This window comes from Acomys minous (genome assembly GCF_964271855.1).
Source record: "Acomys minous genome assembly, chromosome: 11".
Lineage (NCBI taxonomy): Eukaryota > Metazoa > Chordata > Mammalia > Rodentia > Muridae > Acomys > Acomys minous.
In genome coordinates this window covers 1,196,851-1,209,809 of record NC_140492.1, presented here as the reverse complement: position 1 = coordinate 1,209,809, position 12,959 = coordinate 1,196,851, and the positions used below count along the sequence as shown (strand labels likewise).

At 47.3% G+C, this 12,959-nt stretch overlaps 1 protein-coding gene across 1 annotated transcript in view; it reads left to right on the top strand.

The window, feature by feature from the left end:
• The window catches only part of BACE2 (beta-secretase 2), an 83,868-nt gene that overhangs the window by 35,836 nt on the left and 35,073 nt on the right, over positions 1 to 12,959 (top strand). The window contains exon 2 of the mRNA XM_084801819.1: positions 8,831 to 8,919. Within this exon, the coding sequence (XP_084657945.1) occupies positions 8,831 to 8,919 (89 nt within the window). The remainder of the gene's footprint in view (positions 1 to 8,830; positions 8,920 to 12,959) is intronic.

Genomic DNA, 12,959 nt, shown 5'->3' with positions numbered 1-12,959 from the left:
GCAGCAATTAGCAAATGGCTCTCTGTGGGGTTATTGCCCAATGCATCACTGAAGGTTAGGAGGGATGCAGGCAGCGGGAGACATGCTGGTCTGCAGCAGGAGGCAGGCTGTGGTTGTCACACGGTTCTCATAGCTGTTCTTATTGCATTGTGGCTCCTGATTAAGGGACATTTGTTCTCGTTGAGGCAGCAATAGCAAACGCTCGGGCTGGGTGCTTCTTAGCAGCCTACATTCATTTCTTACCTTCTGGGAGTCCAAGGAAGGTCAAAGTGTCCAGCTCCTGGCATCCTGCCTCCTGTAGAGGCATCACCTTCTTGAGGTAACAGAAGAAGGGGACTCTCTCTGGGTATCTTATTACAGCACTAATCTCATTTGTGAGGCTCCCTCCATCAGCTCACCACTCACCTGCCCAACTATGCAACACACACACACACACACACACACACACACACACACTGCATCCACTCACTCACCTACTGAAGACCCTGCTCCTAAATGCAAGTACTCCAAGGACTAAGCCTCAACACATGAACTGGGGAAGGGGTCCCAAGCCTTCGCCCTAATGGAATATACGGTGAAGTTTGTTTGTGCCGACCTTCTGCTCGCTTCTCCTGGCCCTCATATGGGTCTGTGTCAGGCACCTGTCATCTGGAGAAATTAGACTACAGTGTAGTAACCATTGGCCAAGCCAACAGAATACAGTGTAGTGTTTCTGAAGCCTCACAAGTTTTGGTGCTATCTGGAGGCTGCATGAGCAAAGAGCTCAAAGTGTGCATGAATTTGGATCTCTTAGGTATGTATTGGTGAGCTTTCCTGTTGTGTGTGTCTAGCAGAGGCTGAGTTTGTGCATGGAGGCCTGGCGCCTGAGGCGGCTTGGTCCATGATGGTGGGGAGATGTGGCAACTAGTTATATGACAGTGGGAGCAGAAATCTCAGGGCACAAGTTGGGCTGTACTATGAGCTCTCAAAGCCTCTATTGGCTTAGGTCACCCAGTGAGGGTGACTACCTTCCCAAGGTGGCGCCATTAGCTGGGGACTGAGTTTTAGACACATTAGGCTATGGGGACACTTATACTCAGAATGTAATACTCCCATATTCTGGGCAGCCTCTCTTCTCCTGCAGCATCCTCTAGGAACAAGCACCGTGGTGTCGTATCTGTGGGGGTATCTGTGAGGAGGGGCTACCCCTGAATTGAGGGGACTTGTGCTGAACTTGCTGGGAACACAAGGTAGCCCAGTAGGCCAGGGCAGCAGTAAGAAATGGCTGGAGTCACACAACACTGTTTGCTTGGGTTGACTTCCTCTGTATTCGTGTTCTCTGCTTCTGCGGAGGGAGGACAAAGAAGCAAGGGTGTGGGTGTGATAGAGCTGCGTTCATGGGAGCCTGCGGAGGCTACGTGGCATTCCAGACCCTGGGAAAAGGGCCTCGTCACTGGGACCATTGTGCGGAAGACAATGATCTTGCCGCTGCCTTGCCTGGGCAGAGACATACAGGAGCAGTCAGGGTAAATGTGGAATGCCAGGCTGCCTGGCAGCATGCAGAAAGAGCAGGACTCTGGGGCAGGCTAGCATTTCACACACTTCCTGCCTGCTCTTGGGCCCGCGGTTGCCAGTGAGACCCCCCAGAGACATTTGTGCAGTGGCCTAACAACGGCCATGGGAGACAACCATTCTTGTTCGGGAATCTGTGGCTTTTATTGTCCATAACTTTTAATTATCAACAAACAGTATTTCTCACTGCCATGCAGTTAGTCCTTGTTTTTAAGGTGACGCATCTCTGGCCTAACTGCCTCTGCTCCTTCAGAGGTCTGACTGACATTATGGCTGTGATCATCTGGTGGGGGACAAGGTCTCCTTCTGTCACAGACCTAGGGGAGGGGAATAGGATGAAAGAGGGAGGGAGGGGGAACGGGAAGATACAAATGAGGGGATAACAATTGAGATGTAATCTGAATAAATGACTTAAATAAAATAAAATTAAAAATCCATTTTGCCAAAATAAAATGACCATATGTTAGTTCACGCCACCCGGTTTCTGGGGACTTGTTATGGCTGCCAATGGAAACATAAGCCCATGGCTTAGAAGGATTGATCCAGGCCTGTCTGTGTTAGGGTCTGCCAGTAAATGTGGGGAGCTTTCTGGCTAAAGGAAGAACTTTTCAGCTATCTAAGGGGGGGGGGAGAAAATCACTGTGCAATGAGGAATAGTAAGAGAGGCCTTGGATTCTCATCAGGTCCTGGGTGGTAAAAGACATTGGAAAATACTCATAAAGTGAGGAATCCACATATGTCATCCAAGTCTACGAAACCCAAGCAAACAAGCCACTGTTCCAGTGCAAAGACCTCAGTAGGCTTCTGGGAATGTGGAATGCCTGGAGAAGATGGCACCCATCCTGGGGACAGGCCGAACTCCCCTGAGAGGACCTCAGGGAACAGCACAGAAGCGGGCCATTTGAGAGTTAGGTGAACAGAGTTTGGACCTGAGGCTGTCTGGAGGTGATGAACTTACTTTCTTGTAGGATGCCTCAGCCACTGTGGGAATAGAATTCAGTCAGTGAGATGGCTTCTCTCACAGCGTGATAGTTCCTCTTGCCAAGCATGACCACCTGAGGCCAATCTGTGGTACCCACATGATGGGAAGAGAGAAGCAACACTCACAAGGAAGTATGTTTTAGTCTCTGTTCTACTGCTGTAAAGAGACACCATGACTACAGCAGTTCTTGTAAAGGAAATCATTTAATTAGGGCCTGGCTTACAGCTCAGAGGTTTACTTCACTGGCATCATGGTGGGAAGCATGGAGGCACGCAGACAGGCATGGTGCTGGAGAGTAGCCGAGAGTATGTCCTGATCTGTAGGCAGCAGGAGAAAGAGACACTGGGCCTGGCTTGAGCATCTGAAACCCCAAAGCCCACCCCAGTTCCTTCATCAAGGACACGCCTAATTCAACAAGACCACACCTACGACAACAAGGCCACACCTCCTAATCCATGTCAAGCAGCACCACTCCCTCATGACCAAGCATTCAAATCTGTGAGACTATGGGCGCCATTCCTATTCAAACCACCACAAAGTGTATGTGTGTACACATATACATGTGCATCTATATGTACAGGATATATCTGGTTAGCGTGGTGGCTCAACAGTTAAGGTACTTGCTGTTCATCCAAAGGACCCAAGCTCAGTTCCCAGCATCCTTGTCCGGTGCCTCACAGCAACCTGTAACTCCACTCCAGGGGATCTAATATACTTTTCTGGCTTCTGGGGGAAGTCATGTACACACACACACACACACACACACACACACACACACACACACACACATACACAGAGAGAGAGAGAGAGAAAGAGAGAGAGAGAGAGAGAGAGAGAGAGAGAGAGAGAGAGAGAGAGAGAGAGAAAGGGAGTATTTTTAGTGGGTCTAGGGAGATGGCTATGTTGATGAAGTCCTGTGCAGGCATGAGGACCTAAGTTTGGATCCATCACACCCACACAGTGGTGTGAATTTATAACTCCAGCACTTGGAAGGTGGGTAGTGGAGAGAGGAAAATCCCTGGAGCTGATAACCCAGCCAGCCTACCTCAATAAAGGCACCCCAGGTTCAGTGAGAGACCCTGTGTCAAAAACTAAAGCAGAAAACAATTGTGGAAGACACCAAATACAAGCCTCTGGCCTCCACACATGTTCACATACATATATGTGCATCTACATACACTTTGTGGGAGTTTTCCTCTCACAGAGAATGCCAGTCAGGCTGCATTAGGACCCTACCTAATGATTTCCTCTTAACTTGATCACCTCTGACCCATTTCTAAACATTGCTCCACTCAGAGGCACAGGGGTAGAGGTGTTGGGCAGGGAAAGGCCACACCCAGAGGCCGGGAAGTCTGGGGTCATGAGCATACTACAAACAAGTGTCCCACAGGCTCTCTGAGTGCCTGAAGTAGGCAGACTAGAAACTCCAGAAGACTTGGAAGAGTGCCAGACAGAGGGAGGGAGGAAAACCCAGGAAGGGTGGTATCCTTGTGTTAAGGAGGAGGAAGGGAAACAGAATAAAGTGAGAGATAGAAAATTATGTAAATATATATATATAAAGACATAAAAATTTATACCCATGTATCAAAAGTAACCTTATTTCTGTATCAACATACAGAATTATATACCAATGAACTAAGAATATTTGAGAATGACAATAGTTTTATAGTTGAAGAGCATATTCAACAATCTATCCTTTTCTCCTATTATTTCTATATATTTTCTAACTGATATTCTCATAATCCCCCTCCTTTTCTTTTTTTTATTATATTGATTTTTTTCACTTTATATTCCCATCCCAGCCCCTCCCTGCTTTTCTCCCTGTCACTCTCTCTGATGCTCTTTCCTGTTTCCCTTACCCCCTTCTGAATCACCTCGGAAAAGCCCCACTCCTGTGCCTACCCACCCTGGCACATCAAGTCACATCAGGACCAAGTGCATCCTCTTCCACTGAGGCCAGACAAGGCAGCCCAGCCAGGGGAAAGTGATCCAAAAACAGGCAGTAAAATCCATGTCAGAGACAGCCCTCACGCCACTTTCTAGGGGACCCACATGAAGACCAAGCCTCCTATCGGTTACATGTGTGTAGGGGGCCTAGGTCCAGTCCACACATGCTCTGTGGTTGGTGCTTTGGTCTCTGTGAGCCTCCTTAGGCCTAGGTTAGTTGCCTCTGTTGGCTTTCTTGTGGAGTTCTGGGTCCCTCTATCCTTCCTCCACCCCACTCTTTCACAAGACTCCTCAAACTCTTCCTAGAGTTTGACTGTGGCCTTCAGCATCTGTTTCAGTCTGCTGCTGGATGGAGCCTCTCAGAGAACAGTTATTCTAGGCCCCTGTCTTCAAGCACAGCAGAGCATCATTAATAGTGTTTGGGGTTGGCTCTCTCCCATGGGGTGGGTCTCAGGCCGGTGCAGTTATTAGTTGGCCATTCCCTCACCCTCTGTTCCACCTTTATCCCTGTACATCCTGTAGGCCTTGGATTGAAGGTTTTGTGGTAGGTTGGTGTCTCCCTTCCTCCACAGGAAGTCCTGCCTGCCTAGGAGGCCGTCCCCATGCCCCCGCCACCACCTGCTGCTATGAGTCTCAGCTAGTCTCACCCTCATATCCTCTCAGACTCACGGTCATATCAGATATACTAGTCTACTTTATCACAGAAATATACATCCTAGGTTGAACAGTTAATAAATATCTAGAAACAGGCAATATTTACCTATTCATATTTACTATAGATAGATAGATAAATAGATAGATAGATAGATAGATAGATAGATAGATAGATGATCCATAATAGTCCAAGATATGCATGGTTTATTGAATGTAACACCCCAAGACTGACCATGGTCAGGGACACAGTGGATTTGGGAGCAAAATTGTGACACTGTTCTGCTTTTAGGGCAGCCTTTTAAATATGAAAATCAAGTACGGAATATAAGGGGAGTAACAATACATTTTAAGTTCATTGTGATTAGCTAGACAAAGTATTGTCAGCTAACCTTTAAACTGGTTGGTTCCAAGTGAGGTAAGTGAGGTGGTGGTTAGGGTCTTCCAGGGTACAACCAGAGTGTAGCCACGCGTGGAGATAACAGAGCATGGGTTACGACACCATGGTAAACTATAAGGTAAAATATAAGGTTAACTTGACCCTCTGGCAGGGTTTGTTAGTGTCAGATATATGAATAACTACTTCAGGAAACAGAGTTAAAATTTTTTTAAACTTAATTTCACCTTATAAACAAAGATGGATACAAAACAGCTTCAGCAATGTTACAAAGAGCAGGTGTCCATAGATAGATAGATGGTAGGTGATAGATAGATAGATAGATAGATAGATAGATAGATGTGCTTGCACACTATGTAAATATAAATGTAAATAGCTCTCAATACTTCAGAGACCTACAAAATATGGCATTTAAAGATATTTCTATTAATTTAAGTCCTTTTTGACTTGAGACATGTCAGCTCCTGGCAACACCTCCAACCTACTTTAATGAAGATGATAAACATCATAAAATCTCCTTTTGGAGAAAGCTTCATTAATGGCAAGCAAGCTACTGGGTGAAGATGCCCCAGCTCTCTCTCTCTGCAAACAACATGCTGCCCAAAATGAACAAGACTTGGATGCAGGCTGAGTTGACTGCCAAGCTCTGCTGTGACAGGGGATGCAAGTCCTTCATATTTCCTGCTTCACAATTATGTCTGCCAGATATACTGAGCCAGAAGGTTAAAGATGATGCTCTGATGTGAGAGAGAGAGAGAGAGAGAGAGAGAGAGAGAGAGAGAGAGAGAGAGAGAGAGAGAGAGAGAGAGACTGACCAGGCAATAAACTGTCTCTGTCATCTCTTAGTTTTGGAAGCTGCTTGCCTGCACTTCCTACTTAAGTAATAATTTTTTTCCTTCTCAAGTCTCTGTTGGGAATGAAGACTAGGTAGTTCAGTTTCAGTTTGGCTTAAGTTGTTTAGGATTCAGGAAAATGTTTTAATATCTAGAAAAATGTTTTTAAGTTGATAAATAGAAGAAACAGAGAATGATCTAGACGCTTTAGAATCACCTACATAGGATAGATAGTATTTTTTTTCAAGGTTGCCAAATACAAATGAGCTAAACATTTTGAATGTAGCTTTTACATATGGATTTCCTAATTGTTTCATAACTGTTCTTACTGCATGTTAGTTTATTATGAATAAATAAAGTTCATATGCAAAACAAAAACAAAAACAAAAAAACCCTCACCTGCCAAATAACATTGTTTGCAGCTTGCTTAACTGGATGTTCAAACCTTGAAGACTTTAACTGCTTATTCTGTGCTTGTTTCTAAAATCTATTTGTTTACTAAAAGGCTGGTCCAGGTCTGGACTGACGATAGATGCTGGATGTGAAAGGGTGGACGGCACACTCCACTCCTTGGGGAACCAGTGTTTACTGGAGAAATGGGTCAAACAACCAACGAAGAGGGCAACAGCTTATTGTCATTAGCCACCAGCAATTGCAAACTAGACAGCATTCCACGCCCACTAGAGTGGGCTAAACAAAACAGGCAGGGCCACCACCTTTCAGAGACTGCACGGAGCAAATGAGCCCAGCAGGCCATAACACATTGCCATGGGGGCTCAACTCATGTGCTGAGATTTGAGAATGCCTCTGCTGCTTTTTATCTGAAAGGCATCTACCCTTTCACCCAGCAAGCTTCATTCCCAAGAGAAATAGAAACACATCCACAGAAAGACAAATGTCCAGGCAGCCTTATCTATCACAGCCTAAAGCTGGAAGCACCACAGCTGCCCATCCAGAGAAGCAGAGGCGAGCAGTGAAGTACAACTTGATGGCAGAAAGGGCAAAGCAGGTACTCCGCAGCATGTAAGAATCTCAAAAGCAGCTGGGCCAAAGTAGAAGAAAACCACATGGTTACAGGATGCTCAAGAACAGGTGAAACTCATCTGTTCTAATAGAAGACAGAAATCGATATTTCCCAGGGAAGAGGGGCACAGAGGACAAATGGGACATTTGGGGATGTCTTGGTTTGGGTGTAGAACCTGCCCAAACTCACCATCAGACTTCGGGCAGCTTGAGCTTTTGTTTACTAGAGTCAGCGTCTTGCTGTGTAGGTTAGGCTAGCCTACAAGCCATCGTCCTCCCTATCCAGCCTCTTACTCCTGGGATTGCAGACATCCACCACCCACTGCCTTTTAATTACACCAAATCTAGAGCTGAAAAAGAGACCTTGTTTGCTGGAGCCAAAGCTCAGTGGTTACGAGCACTGGCTGCTTCTGCTAGAGGACCCGGGTTCAGTTCCCAGCACCCACATGGCAGCTCACAACCATCTGTAACTCCAGTTCCAGGGCTCTGACACCCTTTTCTGAGCACCACAGATACCAGCACACATGTGGTATGTTTGCATACATTCAGGGAAAACATGCATGAAATAAAAATACATTCTTTTTTTATAAGATTTTATTTATTTATTATTATTATTTTTTTGTTTTTGTTTTTTGAGACAGGGTCTCTCTGTGTAGCCTTGGCTGTCCTGGACTCACTTTGTAGACCAGGCTGGCCTCGAACTCACAGCAATCCGCCTGCCTCTGCCTCCCGAGTGCTAGGATTAAAGGCATGCGCCACCACGCCCGGCTCTTATTTATTTATTATTATGTATACAGTGCTCTGTCTGCATATACACCCACAGGACAGAAGAGGGCACCAGATCTCATTATAGATGTCTGTAAGCCACCATGTGATTGCTGGGAATTGAACTCAGGACCTCGAGAAGAGCAGTCAGTGCTATTAACCGCTGAGCCATCTCTCCAGCCCCTAAAAATACATTCTTAATAAGGAGGCACCTACGATGGGTATCGTCAGAGACTCAGCAGAGAGCAGAAGGAAAACCCAATAGGGAGGGAGGTCCCTAGGGAAAAGAGACTGTGGAGGAATTGTACTCCAAGAAATATTTGGAAAAGCAAGACTTTTCCAGCCAGGGATGAACTTGACAAACTTCCAGAATTGACTAAAGAGCTGGTCATGTTAGCAAGTATTAGTGACTCGGGATGCCCACCCCCCCTTGTCTAACAGACCTGTTTGGAAGGCTCCTGTGTGTCTGAGGCAAATCCCACTTAGCTCTCATTGCAACAGCGTCTTCCTGGGCTGTGCCACATTTTTCATATGACTTTAAATGTTATTTTATACAAACAAAGTTTCTCCCTAAATCAGTAGAGATGTTGGTTTTTGCCGATCAATAAGTTGTTATGCTTAGTGCTTCTTCAAATAACGCGAAGCTTTTCCAATTTTTTTTTCTCTCCTTAAAAACCAAAGCTACAGATCCTTGTGGACACTGGGAGCAGTAACTTCGCTGTGGCAGGTGCCCCACACCCCTACATAGACTCCTACTTTGACTCAGAGAGGTGAGTGGCTTACCCACAGTGGCAGGGGCTGGCCTTGGGGCAGTGTCCTGGGTTGGCATCTTTGAGAACATGCTGGAACAAAACAGCCGGAAGGCCATCATCTTATTTCAAAGGAGCTGTACACATGTGTGCATGTTTGTGTATCTGAACGTGTGTATGCGTGTGTGTGTGTGTGTGTGTGTGTGTGTGTGTGTGTGTGTGTGTGTGTAACCGAATGCACACAATACATGCATATCAGCTGAGCACAGTGGCACACACCTGTAACCCTAGCGCTCAGGGAGGCAGAGGCAGGCAAATCTCTGTAAGTTTGAGGCCAGCCTGCTCTACAAAGTCCAGGACAGCCAAGGCTACACAGAGAAAAACCCTGTTTTGAAAAATCAAACAACAACAAAACAAAAAACATGCACATCTCCTTCCAGGGAATTTATATCAGGTTCCCCTATTAGCCTTGGAGAAATCTGCTGTATGGGATTCCAGGTGTGTTACATTCCTTAGTCACACGGGAGCTGCATCTCCCAATGTGGTAAAGTAGGTACAGAGGAAGCCCACGCATGTGTGTCCCACTCACTGCATACTTGGTTCTACCAGGAAGGTTAGGGTGTCTTGTTTGCACAGCTGAGGAGAGGGTAGTGACTGTCGGTGCCAGGTGGCACCCCACAGCATCTTGGTGCAATAGTGCCTGCCCCTCCCTCAGGGAACACAGAGCTTTTGTATGGCTCCACGTAGTGATAAGATATCAGGTTGATAGTCCAGGCACAACACCTGGCCAGTGATTATCTTGAAACCTAGTAGATTAAGTGATTGACATACTTTGAGTATGTGTGTGGAGTGGGTGGAGTTCTTGTTTGTGTACCAATGTGCAAGCAGGTTGAGTCCTGGTGTTTTTGCTCTCTTGTCCTGGTCTCACTGGTGGTCCACTCAGGCCTCTGTCTTGATACAGCCCCAACTCCCCTCGCACCACACCCTCTGGACTGCAAGACAGAGTTGCTCCAGATCTCTCGTGTTTAACCCTAACCTGATATGCTTTCAGCAACCACATGATCCTGCAAGTGTCAAGTGCCACTGCCGACCTCAGGCCGCACAACACAAATGCACCAAAAATACTGTGTACAATGACCTTGAGGCCATATATGTAAGGTGTGTATGTGTGTCTCTGTGTGTGTGTCTGTGTATGTGTGTGTGTGTGTGTGTGTCTGTGTGTGTGTGTGTGACACAAATGAAGCTCTCATCTAGTTGTGGGTCCCCTTTCCTAGGCATCTCATTATGTATATGCAGACACCCCAGAAAGCCTGAATCGGAAATACTTCTGGCCCAAGTATTGGGGAGAATCTACGCTGAGCCTGGATGAGGGGCAGGAGGAGATGACGTAAGGTACTCAGTACATCATATGAGCATGTCCAATGAGAGGGTGCTGGAGGCTACATACCAGTGTGAGGATGTGGGCCCAGTGATATACAGACTCAGTGGAGGCCATTTGGGCAACCGGCTTAGACCAGTTAGCATGGGTGGTGATGGGATTTTCAAAAGTGAAGAAGAATCCTCATAAGTTTAAAATTAAAATTGTCACCTGTCTTCCATTTCCATGTTAATTAATGCTCCGATGGATGTTACATCTGCCTATGGTACTTAGAGTTAACGAGAAAGGGAGGTTTCCAGGCCCACACAAATAGCTTTCCACCACATGCGTGCCAGGGGACTAGAGGAAGGCCTGTGGCAGGTGGATGGGTCTGGGTTTCCAGGAATGTCCTGCCCCTCCTAGGATTGCACCATTCCTGGCCACTGGCCCACCAGCAGCCCAAAACAGGCTGGCACCTTCCCTTCCAAGACCCATCCCCTTTAAGTCCTGGCTCACAAATCCGGAGCGCGCACCGCCACCTGCCCAGCTGTCCACTAATTCCATGCCTTATCACACGTCTGTTGGCCTAAAATCAGTAAAAGGGAGCAGTAAAGCTGGGGCTGTCACCTGTCAGGGTGATGGGGACACACGGCACAAGTGGTGCAGAGACAAGCTCCAGCCAGGAGGCAACTACCTGGCAGCCCCTTGGCAGCTTCATTTACAGCTCCGTCGGGGCCAAAGCGTGCCCAGGCATCCTTTGACAAGGCCGTGCAGTTGTTGAAATGTGCCAGGGTAAATAAAAGCCCCCGTTTCCGCTGCTTATGGTAGTCTATCGCTCAGTGTTAACTGGTCAACTCTAGACAGCATGGCAGCTTTCTCACGGACCCCCTGCTGCGTTTGCTGTGAGGATGAGCCAGGGCTCTCACTCTGGCTCCAGCAGGACATGTTTTTCTCTGCTTTGCTTTCCTCCTTCAGGTGAACTTTGTGCCTCCAGCCAGGTGTGTGGGAGGTGGGCAAAAATTCCCCTTTATCCTGTGCAGTGAGCTGGCCCTTCTCAGGACTGCCTTCATCTGAGTCAATACGCCCTCCTGGGCTTTCCACTGTTGCTATGACCGGTCAGCCTTCCTTCCTGCTAAGCCCACAAAAGAGCACAGGCACCCCCATCAGCTTTGCCACCACAGATCTATTTAAGTAAATAGAAACAGCAGAGCACACCCAGGCCTGGGAAAGGCAAGGCTTCCCGCTGCGCTCTGACTTCACACCATTCCTGCCTTCTCTCTGGTTAGGACTGTGAAGATCAGAGGGATCTTGCTTGTGCTTGGAGTCAGCAGAGACTTAATTAGTATGAAGGGTATTTGTTGTCCATATAAATGATCATGCGTCTAGTACTTTTGCTGGTGCTGGGTTGTGAGGTTTTTTTCCTCAGCCGCCGTATTTGATGGAAGCCAGAGCACAGCTTTCCTTCTGGACCCCTGACAAAGGCGCCTTTGTGGAGAAGGGGCCCCAGCCATGTGATGTTTGAGTGTTGAGTCAGTCCTCTGGTTTCTTTGTTATGATAAAGGCTCCTGGTTGGACATGGCAGCCTCTGATTCAAGCCCCCAGCCTTCCACCGTTCAGGTTCTGTGCTTCCTTGAAGCATTGTGCAGTAATTGGAGATTGGGCTCCAGGTTCTTTGAGTGGCTGTCTTTGATTTATGGAAGATGGAGGGCCACGGTGAGTCCTTTGTGTTGTGTGTCCCCATCATGAGCTCTCTGCAGTAACCCTGAGTTGCTGAATGCCCCCAGGGTATAACTGCACTCGGAGACAGAAAGGGCTGCGTATTTTTCTTTCCATCCAATAAAATGGCCTCCAGCCAACTGGGTGGTGAAAGGTCCAGTATGTATCTCACTTAGCCCTCCGTCACTCAGGAGCCGAAGGCATGCTTGCCCGTGAGTGTTGCCTTGCTCCTGTTCGGCATCGGGCCTGGAACCCACAGAGACATTGAAGCAATGAACCAATTCGTTCTCTACAATGATGATTATAAGTGAAATTGAAATTAGGGAACCAAAGGACCACTTGGTAATGTCTTCAGAAAGGCCAGAGGGGCACACAGTAGGGACAGTCTTTCTTCTTCTTCTTCTTCTTCTTCTTCTTCTTCTTCTTCTTCTTCTTCTTCTTCTTCTTCTTCTTCTTCTTCCTCCTCCTCCTCCTCCTCCTCCTTCTCTTCCTCCTCCTCCTCTTCCTCTTCCACCTCTTCCTTCTTCTTCCTCTTCCTCCTCTTCTTCCTCCTCCTCCTCCTCCTTTTTGTTTTTGGGTTGTTAGTAGCTTTCAAGACTGTCTGTGGCTGACCTACCATTAGGCTTCCTTGGAGCCTGAGATCTTGAATCACCACATCAAGCCCAAACCCCCGTCTATTCAGCTCTGGTGACTCCTGAAACCATTGACAAGTCACAAGGGCCAAATCACCAAGCCCACTGGCAAATGCTCAACTCTGCAATGTGCACACAAGTCTTGAAGAGGCCTCAGCATCCCCTGGATGGGGTGGCTCGGGAGAGCCAGAGCTGACCAAAGGACTGGCCTTTGAAGCCAGCAGCTCCACCTCTTCCATGCGCTCTGGAAACAATAGTGGCTTTCTCTTGAAACAAGATGGCCCAAAGTTCTGTTCTGGGCTTCAGCTGATCTCGCTTTAGTTCTGCTTTCCCCGCACTAGCTGATCAGAGGCACA